Source organism: Pimephales promelas, chromosome 1, assembly GCF_988280905.1.
Source record: "Pimephales promelas chromosome 1, fPimPro1.hap1.1, whole genome shotgun sequence".
Classification (NCBI taxonomy): domain Eukaryota; kingdom Metazoa; phylum Chordata; class Actinopteri; order Cypriniformes; family Leuciscidae; genus Pimephales; species Pimephales promelas.
Window position 1 is genome coordinate 15681970 of NC_142769.1, and position 18433 is coordinate 15700402.

General features: G+C 43.3%; 2 protein-coding genes across 3 annotated transcripts in view; both read right to left on the bottom strand.

Annotated features, from left to right (window-relative positions):
- LOC148998390 (uncharacterized) overlaps nucleotides 1-18433 on the bottom strand; it is a 183833-nt gene that overhangs the window by 14905 nt on the left and 150495 nt on the right. The window lies entirely within an intron of this gene.
- LOC148998391 (uncharacterized) lies at nucleotides 10733-13926 on the bottom strand. 2 transcript variants are annotated; one of them, XM_089128141.1, is made up of 2 exons: nucleotides 13136-13926; nucleotides 10733-13102 (listed from the first exon to the last, which is right to left on the bottom strand). In XM_089128141.1, the coding sequence occupies exons 1-2, from the start codon at nucleotides 13615-13617 to the stop codon at nucleotides 11503-11505; spliced, it is 2082 nt and encodes a 693-aa protein (XP_088984267.1). In that variant the 5' UTR covers nucleotides 13618-13926; the 3' UTR covers nucleotides 10733-11502. The 2 variants fall into 2 exon arrangements, with proteins under 2 accessions (XP_088984267.1, XP_088984266.1); XM_089128140.1 differs by having other exon boundaries at nucleotides 10733-13926.

Here is an 18433-nt window from a genome sequence, read left to right on the forward strand (position 1 = left end):
AAAGGTGGGGATTTGGGGGATTTCTCGCCACCCAATGTCCCCCCATATGAGGTGCTGGTGGAGGTTGTCTCTCATGCAGTGGCCCGTTTAAATATCAGTTGGCAACATGAGAGGCAGGAACGCTTGTTAAAGTTGGACAAGTGCTTTCTGCAGCACAAAGAGCAACCTCACCATCGCGTTTGCCGTCCTTTCCCGATTTACACGAGTTGTGTAAATCGTGGAACAAACCACATGAGGCGAAGAAGCAGTCTGCAGCCTTTAAACAATAACTCCCTCACGGCTCCAAATCTGAGAAGACTGCCCCCAGTGGGCAGTCGCAGCCATCCACCAGCTCCCCCGCCTATAGACAGGCGCAAAAAGAGAGTGTCTCGTCTAGAACCCCCCTCAAGGAGCTTGGGGGCATAGACGGCACTCTCAGGCGAAGTCTCAGCAAAAGCAGGGAAAATTGAGGGCCGTCTTGCAGGCGGCAGTGGCTCAGTGGTTCGTGTAGGTTGTCTAGTACAAACCGGAAGGTTGGTGGTTACCCCAACTAACTTAACCCCATCTTCAGGGTTTCAGGGTGCTCAGTTATATTGATGACTGGCTGATTTTGGCCAGTCACAAGAGCTGTCAGTTTGGCATCGAGATGTCATCCTTGCCCACATCCAGAGCCTGGGGTTGAGACTCAACACAAAAAAAGCGTGTTCCTGGTTTTGTAGCTTCCGCATATGCTTTCACATGTTACGTCATGACGCAACACCAATCAGTTTCATTCATAGTTCAGAGGCGCTACGCTGAGGAGTTCAGAACGCAGTTTTCGTTCCTTTTCTCAGGGAACAAGGGTTACAGTGGTAGACATTTTCTCCAGGCAAGAAAAAGTAATGTCACAAAACAAGATTGTGTTTAGCTGTGCCAGAATGGAAATTACATTTAAAATGTTTTTCTTTCAATTACCTACATTTCCAAAAATGTACTCCCTGACTGTATCTGGTTTTCCTGTTTGCCTTATCCCTGCATTGTATGATTGCTGATCTGGACTGCTAACCTGGTTTAGACTTCTGCCTGTTCTCTAGTAGCTGTTTCTGGATCTTCCTCTCAATAAAGCCTGCATTTGGATCACCACTGCATCACCACTGTCTGTTTCCACCGAGCAGTTCATGACAGAAAACTAAGCCACCACTGAACCAGCGGCTGAGAGAACCCCTTCAACTTCAACATGGATCCTACAGCACAGATCGTAAGCCTCCGTCAATTAGAACATCCTTTGAAAGTTTTTGTGACTGATTTTTTAAAACTCTCTCATCAGTCCTACTTAGATGATTTTTGTTTAATGGTGTTCTTTCGGGGAGGACTATCTGAACTGCTCGGCTCTGCTATGCCGTTTCCTGATCCTCGCTGGACTCTTGCCCAATACGTTGACCTGGCCCTTTCCGAGAGTGGTTCACTATTTTCCGTGGCCTTATTAGAAGCAGAGGTTTTGCTTCCTGGCGAATCTGCGTTTCACAAGGAACCCGTTGAATTTATGCCTCAAGAGATTTCAGCCGAACTAATGCTTCAAGTTTTCCCTGATGAATCAGCGCTGCAGCGCATCATGTGAGCACAGCCGAGCCCGCTCATCTCATCTACCCAGCCGAGCCTGCTCATCTCATCTGCCCGGCCAAGCCCGTGCCTCGCACCAGACCTACTGAGCCAGTGCTACATGTCAGCCTTGCCGAGCCAGCGCTGCAAGAGAGTCCCATCAATTCAGCGTTTCACGTCTGCCTTGCCGAGACAGAGCTTAACGTCAGCCCTGACGAACATGCGCTCCACGTGAGCCATGACGAGCCTGCTACTCACTCGTCCGCCGAGTCATTACCTGTCCCTGAGTCATTGCCGGTCCCCAAGTCATTGCCGGTCCTTGAGTCATTGCCGATCCCAGAGTCATTGCCTTTCCCTGAGTCATTTCAGAACTGCTGGAAGCCTTTCCCTCAGATTACGCATACCTGCCAACATGTACGCATTTTGCGTAGTGGGCACGCATTTTGACCTCAAAGTACGCTGGTACGATTTGTCACTCTAAACTACGCAAAAACCTGGCGATGCGTATTTGCACGCGCAGTCCTCAAATCAAGCAATAGCAAGACAAGAAGAGTTCGACCAATCATAGTGCTGGGTTCATTCAAATTGCAAGCAGAGATGATTGACAGATGTGTAAGCCCTATAAATAAAAAGAGACTGAAAATCAACACCAATAAAGAATCCCGCTCGATCCCGCTTCCATTTGCACGCGCCCCGAGTCTGACTGATTTAAGCGAGGACAGTAGGCCTACAGTAGTCGGGACTTCTCCTGAAGGTAAACGGGCTGTGGTGGATGTAGAAAGTTGAAATATTGTATTTGAGTTCATTTAAAATTGATTGGTTATCACACGGGACGGGATCGCAAGGATTATTTAAAAAAAAAATACTCCATAATTCATTCATGGTAACTCAGATAAGAGGAAGACATTCAGCCATGCAAATTAAAAAATGCTCAAGTAATGTTGAACAATAAATCTAAATAAAATTGAAATCGCTATGTCTTAGTGATTATGAAAGTGCTGTTATTTGTGGATGACTAATATAAAGCGCAAATCTGGAGAAACAGGTGTTTATTTTTTTCATTCTCAGTGTTGAGAAACATAGCCTGCTTGTGTTAAGGTTATTATGTTAATAACCAAAGTACCGAATTATGTTATGTGTTACTTTATTATGTTAATAACCAAAGTACCGAATTATGATACATATATATTTTGTATGAAAACTAGTGTGGTTGGCGTACTTATGGATTAAAAACGACCATTGTATGATCTCATGTATCAGTGCTGCGCGAGCTCTCACAAACAGACTCGCGTACACAGAGAGAGAAGATATTTATAATATAAAAATTGACAGGCAAAGTTTGACAGGCTTGCTTGTGTTTTCTTTGTCAAAATGTCAAAGCTTTTTGTCTTGTCTATTCGTGTTTTTACAATTAGTTAAGCGACAGACGCTTTACTGTTAACAGCCCTCATTATATGTCGGATTCGTCTTATTTGAACAATTATATTATTGGTCATGTGACAGGACTCCTGTCTATTCATTGTTAACTGTTTCTATAAATATATTTGGATTGGCTAAAGTTTATTCAGCTAATGCATGTCCTGTTTATAATATGTAGCCTAATGTTCAAATGCAAAGAAAGCACAAATATAAGCCCTTTTCCATGTAGGATTTAATATCATATTTGGATATTGGAATAATCAATTAAGTAGCCAATTTAAAATAAATAACATGTACACGTTTTTTTTTTTACTGGTATCTAGGTTTTTTCAAATTATTTTAGACTAATTGACCAGCACAGATTATATGCAATATAATACTAATCAATCATGAATAAAGAAATGGAGTTGAGTAGGATTGAAACTTTGTACTTTCACTGTTGCATTGCAGTGCAAGTTAAATTTAGTATTTGTGTCAAATTAAATAACCTTTAGAGGTCAAAACTATTTTTATAGAATTATAAAGATAGGCATGTGTCTGTGTGTGACACAGACAAAAATAATGAAAAAAATATATATTTTGAGATATACCTACCACAATATACATGCCACCACCATCAACAACAAGAACACACATGAACGAACATTTTAAAGATCCACATCTGTATGACCTTCTTCTGGAGAACACAAAAGAAGATATAAATACAGAAGTAGATACACTCTCTGGGGATGATACAGTGATTCCACTAAATGTCGGAGTTTACTTTCTTAATCTGCGCGATTAACCCTTTCACCCTCCCAGTCATTGATGCTGCGCCATCCGTGCACAAATGAAAAAGTTCTCTGAGAAAAAGGTGTCGATAACGTGAAACACATCTTTACCGGTAGTGTTCCCCACTAGTTCTACTTCTCCCCTTCTACTTCTTGCAGAATAGAATGTGCTCGTTAAAGGAGCATTTCACCCATTGCAACATTAATCTTTATTGAAAGTGGATCATATATGTAGTTGAAATGTAAAATCATTTTTTTAATTTGGTGCCCTCTTGACTGAGAAAAGACAGAAAATAACCAAGGGGCGCCTTTGTGTTAAAAAACTACAGTTCCCAGAATTCCCCAACATTGCATAGCTCCGCAAGACACACCCACTAACCCACCCACCGGAACAGCGCAAACAGAGACGCAAACACACTCTTCCGTCTACAACGCTAACATTAGCTGTTACCAGAGTAAGAGTTTGAAATTCATTTCAAACAAAATGTCTAGTTAGTTGGCTGTGGCGAACAGGACGATCGAGGGCGAGGGATGTAAGAGGACGGCGCGCTGCGCGAGGCCGGTGGCGTGAGTGATAATGAAAGACACCTGTGAGGTGCGCGCCGGTGCGTCTCTCACGAATAGAAGGAGCGAATGCATAAAATGGGGAGCGACGACGGCAGATCGAGAGAGAAACAGGCCTGATTTTATGTTTTGTTTTTGTTGTGTATAACGCTGGCTTACTTTCGTTTTGTATTTGTTCATTTTACTATTAAAATGTTTAAATGTTCGCCGGTTCATGCCTCTTTCTTCCCACAACATTAAACCCCGTTCACGTTACATTTGTAAACACATTAACGTTAGTGAATTACTCCGCGTTTGTATTCATTTCTGTATGGTGAATTACTGCATGATACCTGGATGTTCTGAAGGCGAAACTATCACAACACAAACGTCCGTGTGCTCGTCTGATTCAGAGATTTCCTCCAGGAGAAATTGCCATCGTTGAAATTCTCTGCAGCAGACGGACTCTGTGTCCGTAGGCCGTGACACGCAGCGAGAGTCCAGGCAACAGCAGGCCGCCGAGCTCGACCCAGTCCGGGCATCTCCTGCTCCTCCATCAGCCTCAGCTGCTCTAAACTATACCGCAGCTCGTAAAGATAGCCACGAACATTGGATTCAAGCAGCAGACTTTCAAAAACCCTCTTCTTCCATATCATGTTTAGTTTCTTCCATTATCATAACTTCATATCTCCACAGGGCTTGTTAGCTTAGCTTCCAAACAAGATGGCGGATATTGATTTCAGGTTCTGCAAGTGAAGTCCCACCCACTGATCTGTAATAGGCCTGTGGGTGAGTGGGTGCCACACCCTTGAATAATAATGAGCTAATCATTGTAGTCTGTTGACATTTCAATGAAATGTGACTTCCTGCTTATCGTGACGCAAAATGACGACTTTTACGTCACGATAAGCAGGAAATAAAACACTTAAATCCTTATTTCTCCCATCTCAGGGGAAAATAAGGGAATAAACCATGACCATTCAAAAATATGACTGGGTTTCTAAAGATACAAAGCTTAATGCAAATGGGTGAAGTGACCCTTTAATTTCAGAAATGTCTCTGTATCGCACAAACGCAATCAGCTGCGCTTCCCCACTAACATCTGTTGACTCGTCCAATTGCAAATGGACCGGAAAGTTTTAACTTTTCCGCTTCTTGATCGACAATATCAACGCCCATGTCATCAATCCTACGGCACACTGTTTTATTGGACAATGGTACTGTTTTTAGTGCATCAGCTTTCTTATCAATCACTGTTTCTGCAAGAATTACAGCAGCAGAATTAGCTCCTCAGCAACAATAAATGACTTTTTGGATTTAGCCACAAGTAGCGACACAGCATATGAGGCCTGCAATGCTTTTTTTGACACTACAGTCGCTTTCTTTAATTTTTCTTGACTTCCCTTAAACTCTGATAGTTTTCTTTGAAAAAACTCTGCTGTCTTACCGACACAGGAAAGATGCTTGGTACTTAGGTGTTGTTGTAAATGGGTTGGTTTCATGCTATTATTAGAGAGCACATCCCCGCAGAGGAAACACAGTGGCTGAGGCGGTTCAGTAGGTGTAAAACCGAAAACGACATACTGTTCATGAAATTGCTGGTACTTTAACTTATCAGCTTTTTTTATTTTTCTTTATCGCGCAATTAAAAAAGTTAAGTGACTCTGTTAAAATGGCTTTGCGTTAATGCCGTTAATAACGAGTTTAACTGACAACCCTAATATAAATTAAAGCTGCAAGCAGCGATGGGCGGGCCCTCGCACCTGTAGCGCGTCGGGGTGTGAGGCGGCCGCGTCGCATATTTTGCAGCTCAGCCGGTGCGGCTGTAAATTTGCTACGCTGCTTCATTAAAGGTCACTTCCTGTTGCCAGCAGGTGGCGCTATGACTGGGTGAATGTCGGCATGTAGATTTGTTCAGGGCGGGACTCTTGTCAAATGTGTACAATTTGGTGCAGATCTGGGCATTTACAGCCAAGTTACTACAACTTCCTGTTTCATGGCGAATCATCGATGCCACGGACACGCCCATTGAGGAAAACACGCAGATAGCACAACTTTTCATCGTCAATGCCTTTAGAAGGCACAGCAGAAATTTGAAGTCGATCCGACTAACTCCCTAGGAGGAGTTAGTTAAAGTACGTAATGAGTAAATCATCCAAAAATGGCGGTGAAATTAGAAATGGCCGACTTCCTGTTGAGTTTAGGGCATCGCTCCAAGAGACTTTTCTGTGCGGCTGGACATGGTAGATGTACCACTGAAATTTCATACAGGTCGGTCAAACATGCGACGGGGGCTGCTTCGTTAAAGGCCACTTCCTGTTGCCAGCAGGTGGCGCTATGACTGTGGGTGAATTTCTGAATGTAGATTTTTTCAGGGCGGGACTCTTGTCAAATGTGTAAAATTTTGTGCAGATCTAGGCATTTACAGCCAAGTTACTACAACTTCCTGTTTCATGGCGAATCATCGACGCCACACACACACCCATTGACGAAAACGCGCAGATAGCACAACTTTACATCGTCAATGCCTTTGGAAGGCACAGCAGAAATGTGAAGTCAATCCGACGAAAGCCCTAGGAGGAGTTCGTTAAAGTACGTAATGAGTAAATCATCCAAAAATGGCGGTAAAATTCGAAATGGCCGACTTCCTGTTGAGTTTAGGGCATCGCTCCAAGAGACTTTTCAGTGCGTCTGGACATGGTAGATGTGCCACAGAAATTTCGTACATGTCGGTCAAACATGCGACAGGGGGCTGCTTCGTTAAAGGTCACTTCCTGTTGCCAGCAGGTGGCGCTATTACTGTGGGTGAATGACAGCATGTAGATTTGTTCAGGGCGGGACTCTTGTCAAATGTGTAAAATTTCGTGCAGATCTGGGCATTTACAGCCAAGTTACTACAACTTCCTGTTTCATGGCGAATCATCGACGCCACGGACACGCCCATCGACGAAAACACGCAGATAGCACAACTTTACATCGTCAATGCCTTTAGAAGGTACAGCAGAAATGTGAATTTGATCCGACTAATTCCCTAGGAGGAGTTCGTTAAAGTACGGAGTGTGTAAATCGTCCCAAATCGGTCGCCAAATTCAAAATGGCGGACTTCCTGTCGAGTTTAGGGTATGGGTTCTTGAGGCTTTTTTGTACGTCTGGTCATGCTAGATGTACCACAGAAATTTCGTACATGTCGGTCAAACATATGGCGGGGGCTGCTACGTTAAAGGTCACTTCCTGTTGCCAGCAGGTGGCGCTATGACTTAGGGTGAATGTCGGCATGTAGATTTGTTCAGGGCGGGACTCTTGTCAAATGTGTAAAATTTCGTGCAGGTCTGGGCATTTACAGCCAAGTTATTACAACTTCCTGTTTCATGGCGAATCTTCGACGCCACGGACACGCCCATCGACGAAAACGCGCAGATAGCACAACTTTACATCGTCAATGCCTTTAGAAGGCACAGCAGAAATTTTAAGTCCATCCGACTAAATCCCTAGGAGGAGTTCGTTAAAGTACGGAGTCTGTAAATCGTCCAAAAATGGCCGCCAAATTCAAAATGGCGGACATCCTGTCGAGTTTAGGGTATGGGTTCTTGAGGCTTTTTTGTGCGTCTTGATATGATACACGTCCCCACCAAATTTCGTGCATGTAGGTTGAACGTGGACGAGGGGCTAATTTTTTTCAATTTTCTAGGTGGCGCTATCGTGCCATTTTGCCCCGCCCATCCGCGAAACCCACAAAATACGAAATTTTTCACCAGTCCTGACATGCGTGCCAAATTTGGTGAGTTTTTGAGCATGTTGCGGCCCCGAAAATGGCACTTACTTTGCAGAAAAAAAAAAAAAAAAAAAAAAAAAAAATTAAAGCTGCAAGCAGCGATGGGCGGGCCCTCGCACCTGTAGCACGTCGGGGTGTGAGGCGGCCGCGTTTCATTTTCTGCAGCTCAGCCAGTGCGGATGTGCATTTGCCACACTGCTTCGTTAAAGGCCACTTCCTGTTGCCAGCAGGTGGCGCTATGACTGTGGGTGAATGTCGGCATGTAGATTTGATCAGGGCGGGACTCTTGTCAAATGTGTTAAATTTCGTGCAGATCTGGGCATTTACAGCCAAGTTACTACAACTTCCTGTTTCATGGCGAATCATCGACGCCACGGACACGCCCATCGACGAAAACGTGCAGATAGCACAACTTTTCATCGTCAATGCCTATAGAAGGCACAGCAGAAATTTGAAGGCGATCCGACTAAAGCCCTAGGAGGAGTTAGTTAAAGTACGTAATGAGTAAATCATCCAAAAATGGCGGTAAAATTAGAAATGGCTGACTTCCTGTTGAGTTTAGGGCATCGCTCCAAGAGACTTTTCTGTGCGTCTGGACATGGCAGATGTACCACAGAAATTTCGTACATGTCGGTCAAACATGCGACGGGGGCTGCTTCGTTAAATGTCACTTCCTCTTGCCACTAGGTGGCGCTATGAATGTGGGTGAATGTCGGCATGTAGATTTGTTCAGGACGGGACTCTTGTCAAATGTGTAAAATTTCGTGTAGAACTGGGCATTTACAGCCAAGTTACTACAACTTCCTGTTTCATGGCGAATCATCGACGCCACGGACACGCCCATCGACGAAAACGCGCAGATAGCACAACTTTACATCGTCAATGCCTTTAGAAGGTACAGCAGAAATTTGAAGTTGATCCGACTAAATCCCTAGGAGGAGTTCGTTAAAGTACGGAGTGTGTAAATCGTCCCAAATCGGTCGCCGAATTCAAAATGGCGGACTTCCTGTCGAGTTTAGGGTATGGGTTCTTGAGGCTTTTTTGTGCGTCTGGTCATGGTAGATGTACCACAGAAATTTCGTACATGTCGGTCAAACAAGCGGCGGGGGCTGCTTCGTTAAAGGTCACTTCCTGTTGCCAGCAGGTGGCGCTATGACTGTGGGTGATTGTCGGCATGTAGATTTGTTCAGGGTGGGACTCTTGTCAAAGGTGTAAAATTTCATGCATATCTGGGCTTTTACAGTCAAGTTACTACAACTTCCTGTTTCAAGGCGAATCATCGACGCCACGGACACGCCCATCGACGAAAACCCGCAGATAGCACAACTTTACATCGTCAATGCCTTTAGAAGGCACAGCAGAAATGTGAAGTCGATCCGACTAAAGCCCTAGGAGGAGTTAGTTAAAGTACGTAATGAGTAAATCATTCAAAAATGGCAGTAAAATTAGAAATGGCCGACTTCCTGTTGAGTTTAAGGCATCGCTCCAAGAGACTTTTCTGTGCGTCTGTCCATGGTAGATGTACCACAGAAATTTCTTACATGTCGGTCAAACATGCGGCGGGGGCTGCTTTGTTAAAGGCCACTTCCTGTTGCCAGTAGGTGGCACTATGACTGTGGGTGAATGTCGGCATGTAGATTTGTTCAGGGCGGGACTCTTGTCAAAGGTGTAAAATTTCATGCATATCTGGGCATTTACAGCCAAGTTACTACAACTTCCTGTTTCAAGGCGAATCATCGACGCCACGGACACGCCCATCGACGAAAACCCGCAGATAGCACAACTTTACATCGTCAATGCCTTTAGAAGGCACAGCAGAAATGTGAAGTCGATCCGACTAAAGCCCTAGGAGGAGTTCGTTAAAGTACGTAATGAGTAAATCATCAAAAAATGGCGGTAAAATTAGAAATGGCCGACTTCCTGTTGAGTTTAAGGCATCGCTCCAGGAGACTTTTCTGTGCGTCTATCCATGGTAGATGTACCACAGAAATTTCTTAAATGTCGGTCAAACATGCGGCGGGGGCTGCTTTGTTAAAGGCCACTTCCTGTTGCCAGCAGGTGGCGCTATGACTGTGGGTGAATGTCGGCATGTAGATTTGTTCAGGGTGGGACTCTTGTCAAATATGTAAAATTTCGTGCAGATCTGGGCATTTACAGCCAAGTTACTACAACGTCCTGTTTCATGGCGAATCATCAACGCTTCGGACACGCCCATCGACGAAAATGCGCAGATAGCACAACTTTACATCGTCAATGCCTTTAGAAGGCACAGCAGAAATGTGAAGTCGGTCCGACTAAATCCCTAGGAGGAGTTCGTTAAAGTACGGAGTTTGTAAATCGTCCAAAAATGGCCTCCAAATTCAAAATGGCGGACTTCCTGTCAAGTTTAGGGCATCGCTCCAAGAGGCTGTTTTGTGCGTCTGGTCATAGTAGATGTACCACAGAAGTTTCGTACATGTCGGTCAAACAAGCGGCGGGGGCTTCTTCGTTTAAGGTCTGTAGATTTAAAATCTTCGTTTCCCCTTGTTATTTAATTTAATGAAAAGACACCAGTCATTCTGCCAATATATGTTATTTATTTTACCAATTTATATAAGACATAAGGGAGAGAGAGTGGACCAGCAAAGATCGTACTTGTTGCCTCTCTGTATTTTCCTCTCTCTCCTTAAAACAAAGAGCTACACAGTACATATAGCTGCTAACATCTGCTCTCCATCAATCACCGAAATGTATATTCTGCTCCACGGAAAGAAACATAATACACTCAACTTCCCCCCAAGTCTCCCAAACTCTAAAAGTCTTCCACATACAGAATTCAGAAAAGTTTGATTCATAAAAATGTAGATTATAAATGATTATGAATATATATGAAAAGTATAAAAAATGTATATGAAAAGTGTAAATCACATGCATAATACTAATGATTATGATTATTAATAAAAACAATAAAAAAACTAAAAACAACATTAAATGATGAGATTGTGAATCTTCAGTCCCTCCTCTGGAACTACGGCCGTCAGTTCCACACCATCATCTCCAGGTGGCCAACCTATTGAAGTGATAGTGCTGAGGAGAAATAGTAGACCAAGACATAGACATAGAAGACAAAAGAATTGAAACAGAAAAGAAAAGAAATAACAAACAAAAACCCAACCCATGTTATGTCCCCGCATACTATGTGTTATTTAACATCTATGTGTGAGCATTTAAAATGAACCCCAATCATCTAAGAAAAGAAAAACTAAAAAAGTCTTCTGCCCGTGCCTGGACTCATTAATTAATTAACTCGTTAATTAATTAACTCCTCCAGTTCCGAGCCAAAATAAGAAATTAAAATAAACGTTGATGTTAAAGGGTCCTATCCCTTGGGGTTGCAAATCAGTAAGCGGGTGTTCATTGTTTGTGAGGTTGTGTTTTGTAAGTAGTGTAGTGTAAAATCTCCTATCTCACTCCGAATTTTCCATTCTCGGTTCTATCCATTTTGTCAGTAATAACCAATCTAAAAGGTTTGGTACTTCTCTTTCTTATCACATATATGATAAGTTTTATTACTAACAGAAACACAAAAACTCCTACCATAGTCAAAACTATCCATTCCAACCATGTTAAATTCCCTGGAATTCGAGCTAATTTCCTCTCAGACATCAATTTAGCTACTCCATTCGCTACGATAACATGACCCATTGCTTGAATTCCCTCCTCTTGAGCTGCCTTAACGCTTGCTTTAACTCTCTTGACCATTTCAAAGAGTTCATAATTCCTCTCTTCCACCAAATCATTATTCCACCACTGTGGATCTAACTGCAACAATTGCACATGTGGGACATGAATTCCACCCAATTGAAGAGGATAGAGAATCTCAACGCAAAATGGATCAGAAGGAATTGGACATAGCTTTCCTCCGTATATCATATTTTCATTTATTCCGTCATGTAATATACACCACTGTGCTTCTGACACCTGCCATGCACCTGTGGCTCGATCTAAAGGAACTACTTCCCAAACTGCAGATCCATTAAGAGACAGACTAAACATTGTAGAACATGAGCAAATTACCCACTCATGTTCCTCAATACAACAGTCTGTAGTAGAAATCATTGGTGTTTCACCTTCAGCCCAATATCCATTCCTTCCCAATCTAATTACTGAATTTCCTTGTCTAACCCCCATTGATTGGAATCGTCTAACTGTCATAATATTGCGTTTCCCATATTGAGGCCAGACCATAATCAAAGGTAATATTCCAGAACCTGACAACGAATCTTCATTGATTGCGATTTTAACTAATGGAGCATGTTTAGCAGAAGTCAAATTAAGTTGTTTTCCAAAAACCCATAACAAAGATTCCGCTATTCGCTCAGGAACTTGCCCCATTCGAATAACCTGAATATCCTCTACCATTTGATCCTTCAAATTCTGAGCCAAAAATAAACACGCTGCACGATGTGTCTCAAAATTAGACGATTTCACTAATGCATCTGCCAATTCCCTCGCTGCGTCATTAAGATGCTGACCCGCTGCTATAATATGTAGAGAACCTTGAAGAGTCTCAGTAAGTCCTTTGCCGGTCATTGTTCCCACCCACTGAGAATACTCACTTAATTGGTTCAGCTGAGCAGTATTACTAATTGAATTGACAGAGCCAAATACCCCCGCTATGTCTCCCCATATACTTCGAGGTTTGCGATTTCGACTTCCAAGAGGATCCTTAGAGGTATAATATTTAATTTCTTTTTCCAACCAGCTCCTAATTTTTGTGAAATTTCCACAATAGGACTGATCATAAACAGTAAGAAGAGACATCAAGTTATAATTAATGCGTTGTCGCACCATATGAGCTTCGTTTATCAAGGTTTTGGTTTCCTTTGCTAACAATATACCATGAGCTGGTGCAATAGTTGTACTTGGGCATGTTTTAGCTTTGTTTGTCTTTCCCGCAGAAAGATAAAAACACCGTCCAATTTCCCCAGTTTCTAATTCAGTCTCACAATATTCATTCGCATCTTCCGAATGCCAAACTCGTATGTAATTTCCCTTGAATCTAGTTGTCCTGGAGGTAGCATCCCATAGAAACCCCTCGCATGGTAACACTATGGGATAGATACAGCCTAGGGCTAATGAATCCCATATTGTAAGCATGTGGGTACGATTCAAAATGAAATTAATTTCCACATCAGTAGATGTTATGAGGTTTAACCCCACAATTTCACATTGTTCTTTTGAACAAATTTCTCGTCTTTGAGCACTACCGGTATACCCCCCATCTTTCACCGGCCAAATTACTCTGCTTTTGTAACATTGGTGGTGAAAGTTACATCCACCGTAGATGCCCACTCGATATTTAGCAAGGTCTTTATCATTACGTGGCACCCAATCCCATAATCCCCATCTGGAAATGAAGGGTAGAGTAAAACGTTGGCCAGATTTCAGGGTTGCATTCCGAGTAATTTCCTGAACTCGAGGAGTCCATAAAGCTTGGCTTCCTTGGTAAATGCCAAGTAAAATTAAAAACAAGCATACCATTGTCGTTGTGTATCGAGAATAACTTGCGACCATCTCTAATCAATGTCAATGGAATTGATTCCTGAAATGGAAGCAGAAAAATAATTAATCATCACTCCTTTTTCCCAAAGTTAATGAGTGAACAGTGCTCAATCTCAGGTCCTAAGCCTTCATCATTTTGTTCATTCACTAAGCAAGGTTTAACTTGTGACCAATGATACCATCTATCTGTTCCTACACCCTTCCCTTTTAGGCAGACACTTGTATCTGTTGTTAAGAGTACCTCATATGGCCCCTCCCACCTAGGTTCTAAACCTTTCCTGGGAATACGTTTGACCATAACAAAACTGCCTAACTCAGGAATGTGTGAATGTCAGTAGTGGTATGTTTTTCATCCCATTGCTGTTGAGCTTCTCGCACTTTCTTATTATTGTCTTTGATTGCTTTGTCCAGCATTGTAAGATAGCGTCGTAGCTTCTCTTGGAACAAAGTAGAGTCTCCTCCTGTTCCCGCAGGCGGCGGAGCATCAGGAGGCAGAACCATTGCTCTTCCAGTCATCAGTTCAAAAGGAGTCAGTCCCGTCACTCTGTTCGGGGTTGCTCTCAGATTCCACAAAATTGCGGGTAACAACTTATGCCACCCTTGGCCAGTTTGCAGAATGGCCTTGGTAAGAGCGGTTTTCAACGATCTGTTCATGCGTTCCACTAGGCCTGAAGACTCAGGTCTATATGGGATGTGAAACTTCTGTTTAATCCCCATCAATTTCATTGCTTCCTTCATCAGTTTTCCAGTGAAGTGAGTTCCATTGTCAGAATCAAGTTCATATGGAAGACCCCAGCGAGGAAAGACTTGTTCAACCATCACTCGTGCGGCTGCTTCAGCAGTGCAGGTTTTTGTTGGGAATGCTTCCACCCATCTAGTAAATCTGTCCATGATTACTAGAATGTATTGGTACCCTCCACTGGGTGACAAAGGTCCTGTGAAATCGATTTGGAGATGTGTCCATGGACCTGTTGGTCTGGGTGCATGTGACATCCGCACCTTTACAGATTTTCCAACATTTGCTTTCAGACAGATCAAGCATCTTCTACAGTAATCATCAATGTCTCTCATCATTCGTGGCCACCACCACGTCTCGCTGATTTGAGCTTTCATTGCTTTTGCTCCAGCATGTACTTTTCCATGATACAGCTGCATTAGTTCCCTTCTTGTTCCGATAGGCATCACCACTTGTCCTGTTGGAATTCTCCAGATAGCTTGATCATCCTCTTTCGCTCCCGCTTTTATCCATTGTTCTTTCTCTTCATCTGTCTCAGTTTGATATGACAGAAGGCGGAGCTCAGGATTATCTTCGGTGTTTTCCTTTACCAAGGTAACAGGAGTAAGAGGAAGTAGTGCTGCTTCTCTGGCCGCTGCATCTGCTGCCGTGTTTCCTTGACTTTCTTTGGACTTGTCAGATTGATGTGATTTTACTTTGATCACGGCTGCTTCTCTAGGTAAGTGACATGCTGCAATCAAACGACGAATTATGGAAGCATGTTGTATTTCGCTCCCATTGCTGGTGATAAGTCCACGTTTTTTCCACAGGGCAAGGTAGTCATGGACCACTCCAAAAGCATAACGACTATCTGTGTAGATGTTGACTCGTTGTCCTTCCGATAATTCGAAAGCTTCTGCAAGTGCTATGAGCTCAGCTACTTGTGCTGAAAAATGCCCAGAAAGAGCTCCTTTCTTCACGACATTTCCATCAGCTTCCACTACAGCCCATCCAGTATGTCGTTTTCCATCAACATAGTAACTGGATCCATCGACCCATAACTCCTTGTCTGGATTTTCAAGAGGTGTTGGACTAACAGGACCAAGACTTTCTTCTTCTACTTGTTTTTCACACTCATGTGGTGTTCCCTCGTGTGGTTCGATCATCATCGTTGCAGGGTTAAGGGATGTGTCTCTGATGATTTCCACTCTCAAATCCTTGTTCAACAAAGTTGCTTCCCATTTTGCTCTCCTTGCATCAGTAATGGTCTTGATGTTTGTGTTGTTCAGCAACGTCACTATACTGTGTGGAGTATGCAATATGATTGTTTGTGCTCCTATCAAATTTTCCACAGCATCCACTGCCCATGTGGCACCATCGAGAGCTTGTATACATCGTGGTTGACCAATCATTGTAACAGGAATCTTTGTGGAAAAGTATCCAACAGGTCTGTATCGATCACCTGGTTTTTGACACAGTACTGCTGAGTACGTCTCATCTCCCACCCTGGTCCACAAATGAAACGGCAATCGTCCATCAGGAAGTCCCAAGGCTGGGGCTGAAGTCAGTTTTTCTTTCATTGAAGTAAATGCTTCCTCAGCTTCCGGTGTCCAGTTTATCTGTTCCATTCCAGGCTTTCCTCCCTTGTACAAGTCAATGAGGGGGCTGGTGATGCTGGCAAAATCAGGAATATACTGACGACAATAGTTGAAAAGTCCCATCACTTTCCTCATTCCTGTAACTGTTAGAGGTTTTGGAAGTTGCCGTAATGCCTCCACACGCTCTGTTGTCAGTCTCCTTCCCTCGACAGATATTTCTTGGCCCAAGTAGATAACCTTGGTTTTGGCCAGCTGTGCTTTGTCGGGGTTGACTTTGAATCCTCCTTTCTTAAGGGCTTGTAGGACAATATTCAGAGCAAATATGTGGCTGTTTTCATCTGGGCTTGCAATTAACAAGTCATCCACGTATTGGAGGCAAACACTTCCTGAACTCTCGATTTCAGCTTTTTGCTCCGTTAAGAACTGATCCAAAGTTCTGTGAAATACCACAGGAGAAATATTAAGTCCTTGTGGGAGTCTGTTCCAGACATACTGTTTTGCACCCACTGTGAAGGCAAGTTTCTCTTGAGATTTTTCGTCAATAGGTATAGACCAGAAAGCAGACAGTACATCTAGCACTGTGAAAATTCTTGCATTTCCTGGAATATCATTCAGAATGGTGGCAGGATTGGCCACAATAGGATGCGGTTTTGGTGTTACACTGTTGAGTCTTGTGTAATCAATGGTTAATCTCCAGGAGTTATCCGATTTCTTGACAGGCCAGACAGGACTATTAGTGGTTGATGAAGTTTGTCTGATAATCCCTTCAGCTTCCAAGTCTGCCACTATCTCTTCCACGGCTCGTCTTGCTTCAGGTCGGATAGGGTATTGTTTATGAGGGGCATGTGTCGGCCCTTCAATAACAACAGGGTCAATGTTGGCTTTGCCACAATCAAATTTGTGTTTAGCCCAAACTTCTGGATGTAAACTGCACAGAAGACCCCACACACCGTCTTTGGTCCAGTCTCTGATGATTGGTTTTGCTGCACCAACTGAACTCAAATTACATGTGCGATCTTCGTGTGGTATTATCCCAGCTGTTGTAGCGATTTGACGACTGTCAGTGAAGATGATCATGTTCAACAATGGAAGTATGTCCATGCCAATGAGGCTTCCTTGTGAATTCGGTCCCACCCAGAAAGATGTCCATACGACTTCATCTTCGTGTATTTGTAGTGGAACTTGGATACTTTTATGAAATGTTGTGATACCTCCTCCAACTCCTTCAACTTCCATAGTTTCATCTGTTGTAGGTAGGTTCAGATCTGTTATTGAAATTGAGGCTCCTGTGTCAACCAGGATATCACATGGGTGGCCCCCTATTAATGCATTGATGAAAAGGCGATTGTCTCTTTTCTTACTAATACAGGGGGCCGCTGATTCCTATTGCGGACGCATAATCCCCTCTATGAGTTGACGGACTTGTGCGTCCGTCCATGTCTTCCCTTGAGAGGTTTCATCATGATTTTTCGCAGTGACTTGTTTAAATGATGGACCTTGACCTTCTGCTCCACCACCTTTAGCCCAGCAGTCTTTTCTTGAGTGGCCACGCTTTCCACAATTGCCGCAAACAACAATCTTATTCTTTGTGTCCATGTTGTATTGAGCTGTCGCCACTCCTTTTCGATTTGTCTTGTTTCCTTCTTCCTTGTTTGATCTCATCGCCATCTCTAGACGGCCAGCCCATTGCATAATTTGGTCATATGTTTCGCCTGGATTGACTCCAAGTGATAACGCTTGTTGGTATTTAGAGCTAAACCCATCCACAAGTGTGTCAGTGAATTGTTCATCATCTCTGTCAGGTTGTTTCTTAGCGCAGAGAGCCCATCTCTCATAAGTGTTCCACTTACGCAGAGCATATTCGTCTGGAGATTCATCATCCTTTTGCTTAATCAATGTCACTGATGTGAATGGAATTTTACCGCTTCCCAAGATTTCTTGGATTTCTTTTCGGAATACATCTAATGTTTGCCAAAGACCCAGGGGTCGTCCTTGGCCATCAACCCACAAGTCTACCCATTGGGCTGTTGTTATCGACGCTGGCAGGCGTTCCCATCGGTCTCTTGGGATTTTAGCTTTCACAATGGTGTGAATGTCTTTTAGTGTCATTTGATGTGCTTCAACCAGGGAGTCTAATTCTCGCCAAAACTCTGTGTTTGGATCTTGTCTCTTCAGAGGAGGCAAGGCTGAGAGAATGGCTTGTCGTTCTCCCGGAGTAAATGGTCTTTCTTCGGTCATCATCTCAGGTTGCGACTCTTCCCTTTTAATCACAGGTGAAGAAAATTCAGGACCGATTTTGTCAATTGTAATCACGTCATCATCTCTTGTCTCATCACCCCAGTCAGATCCATAATTATGAGCTGGTGTACATCTCATCATGTCTCTGCTTGGCTGGGCTGATTTAGATCTTGTTATTATTGGAGCTGCTTGTGCAGATGCAATATACATTTTGTCAACTGGACCTCTGTTTGATCTTGAAGCTTGAGGCTGCGTCAGAGGTTTAGATGAACTTGTA

Excerpts from the sequence above, each read along its gene's own strand:
- LOC148998391 (XM_089128140.1), bottom strand. The coding sequence starts at position 13,617 with ATGGTCGCAAGTTATTCTCGATACACAACGACAATGGTATGCTTGTTT.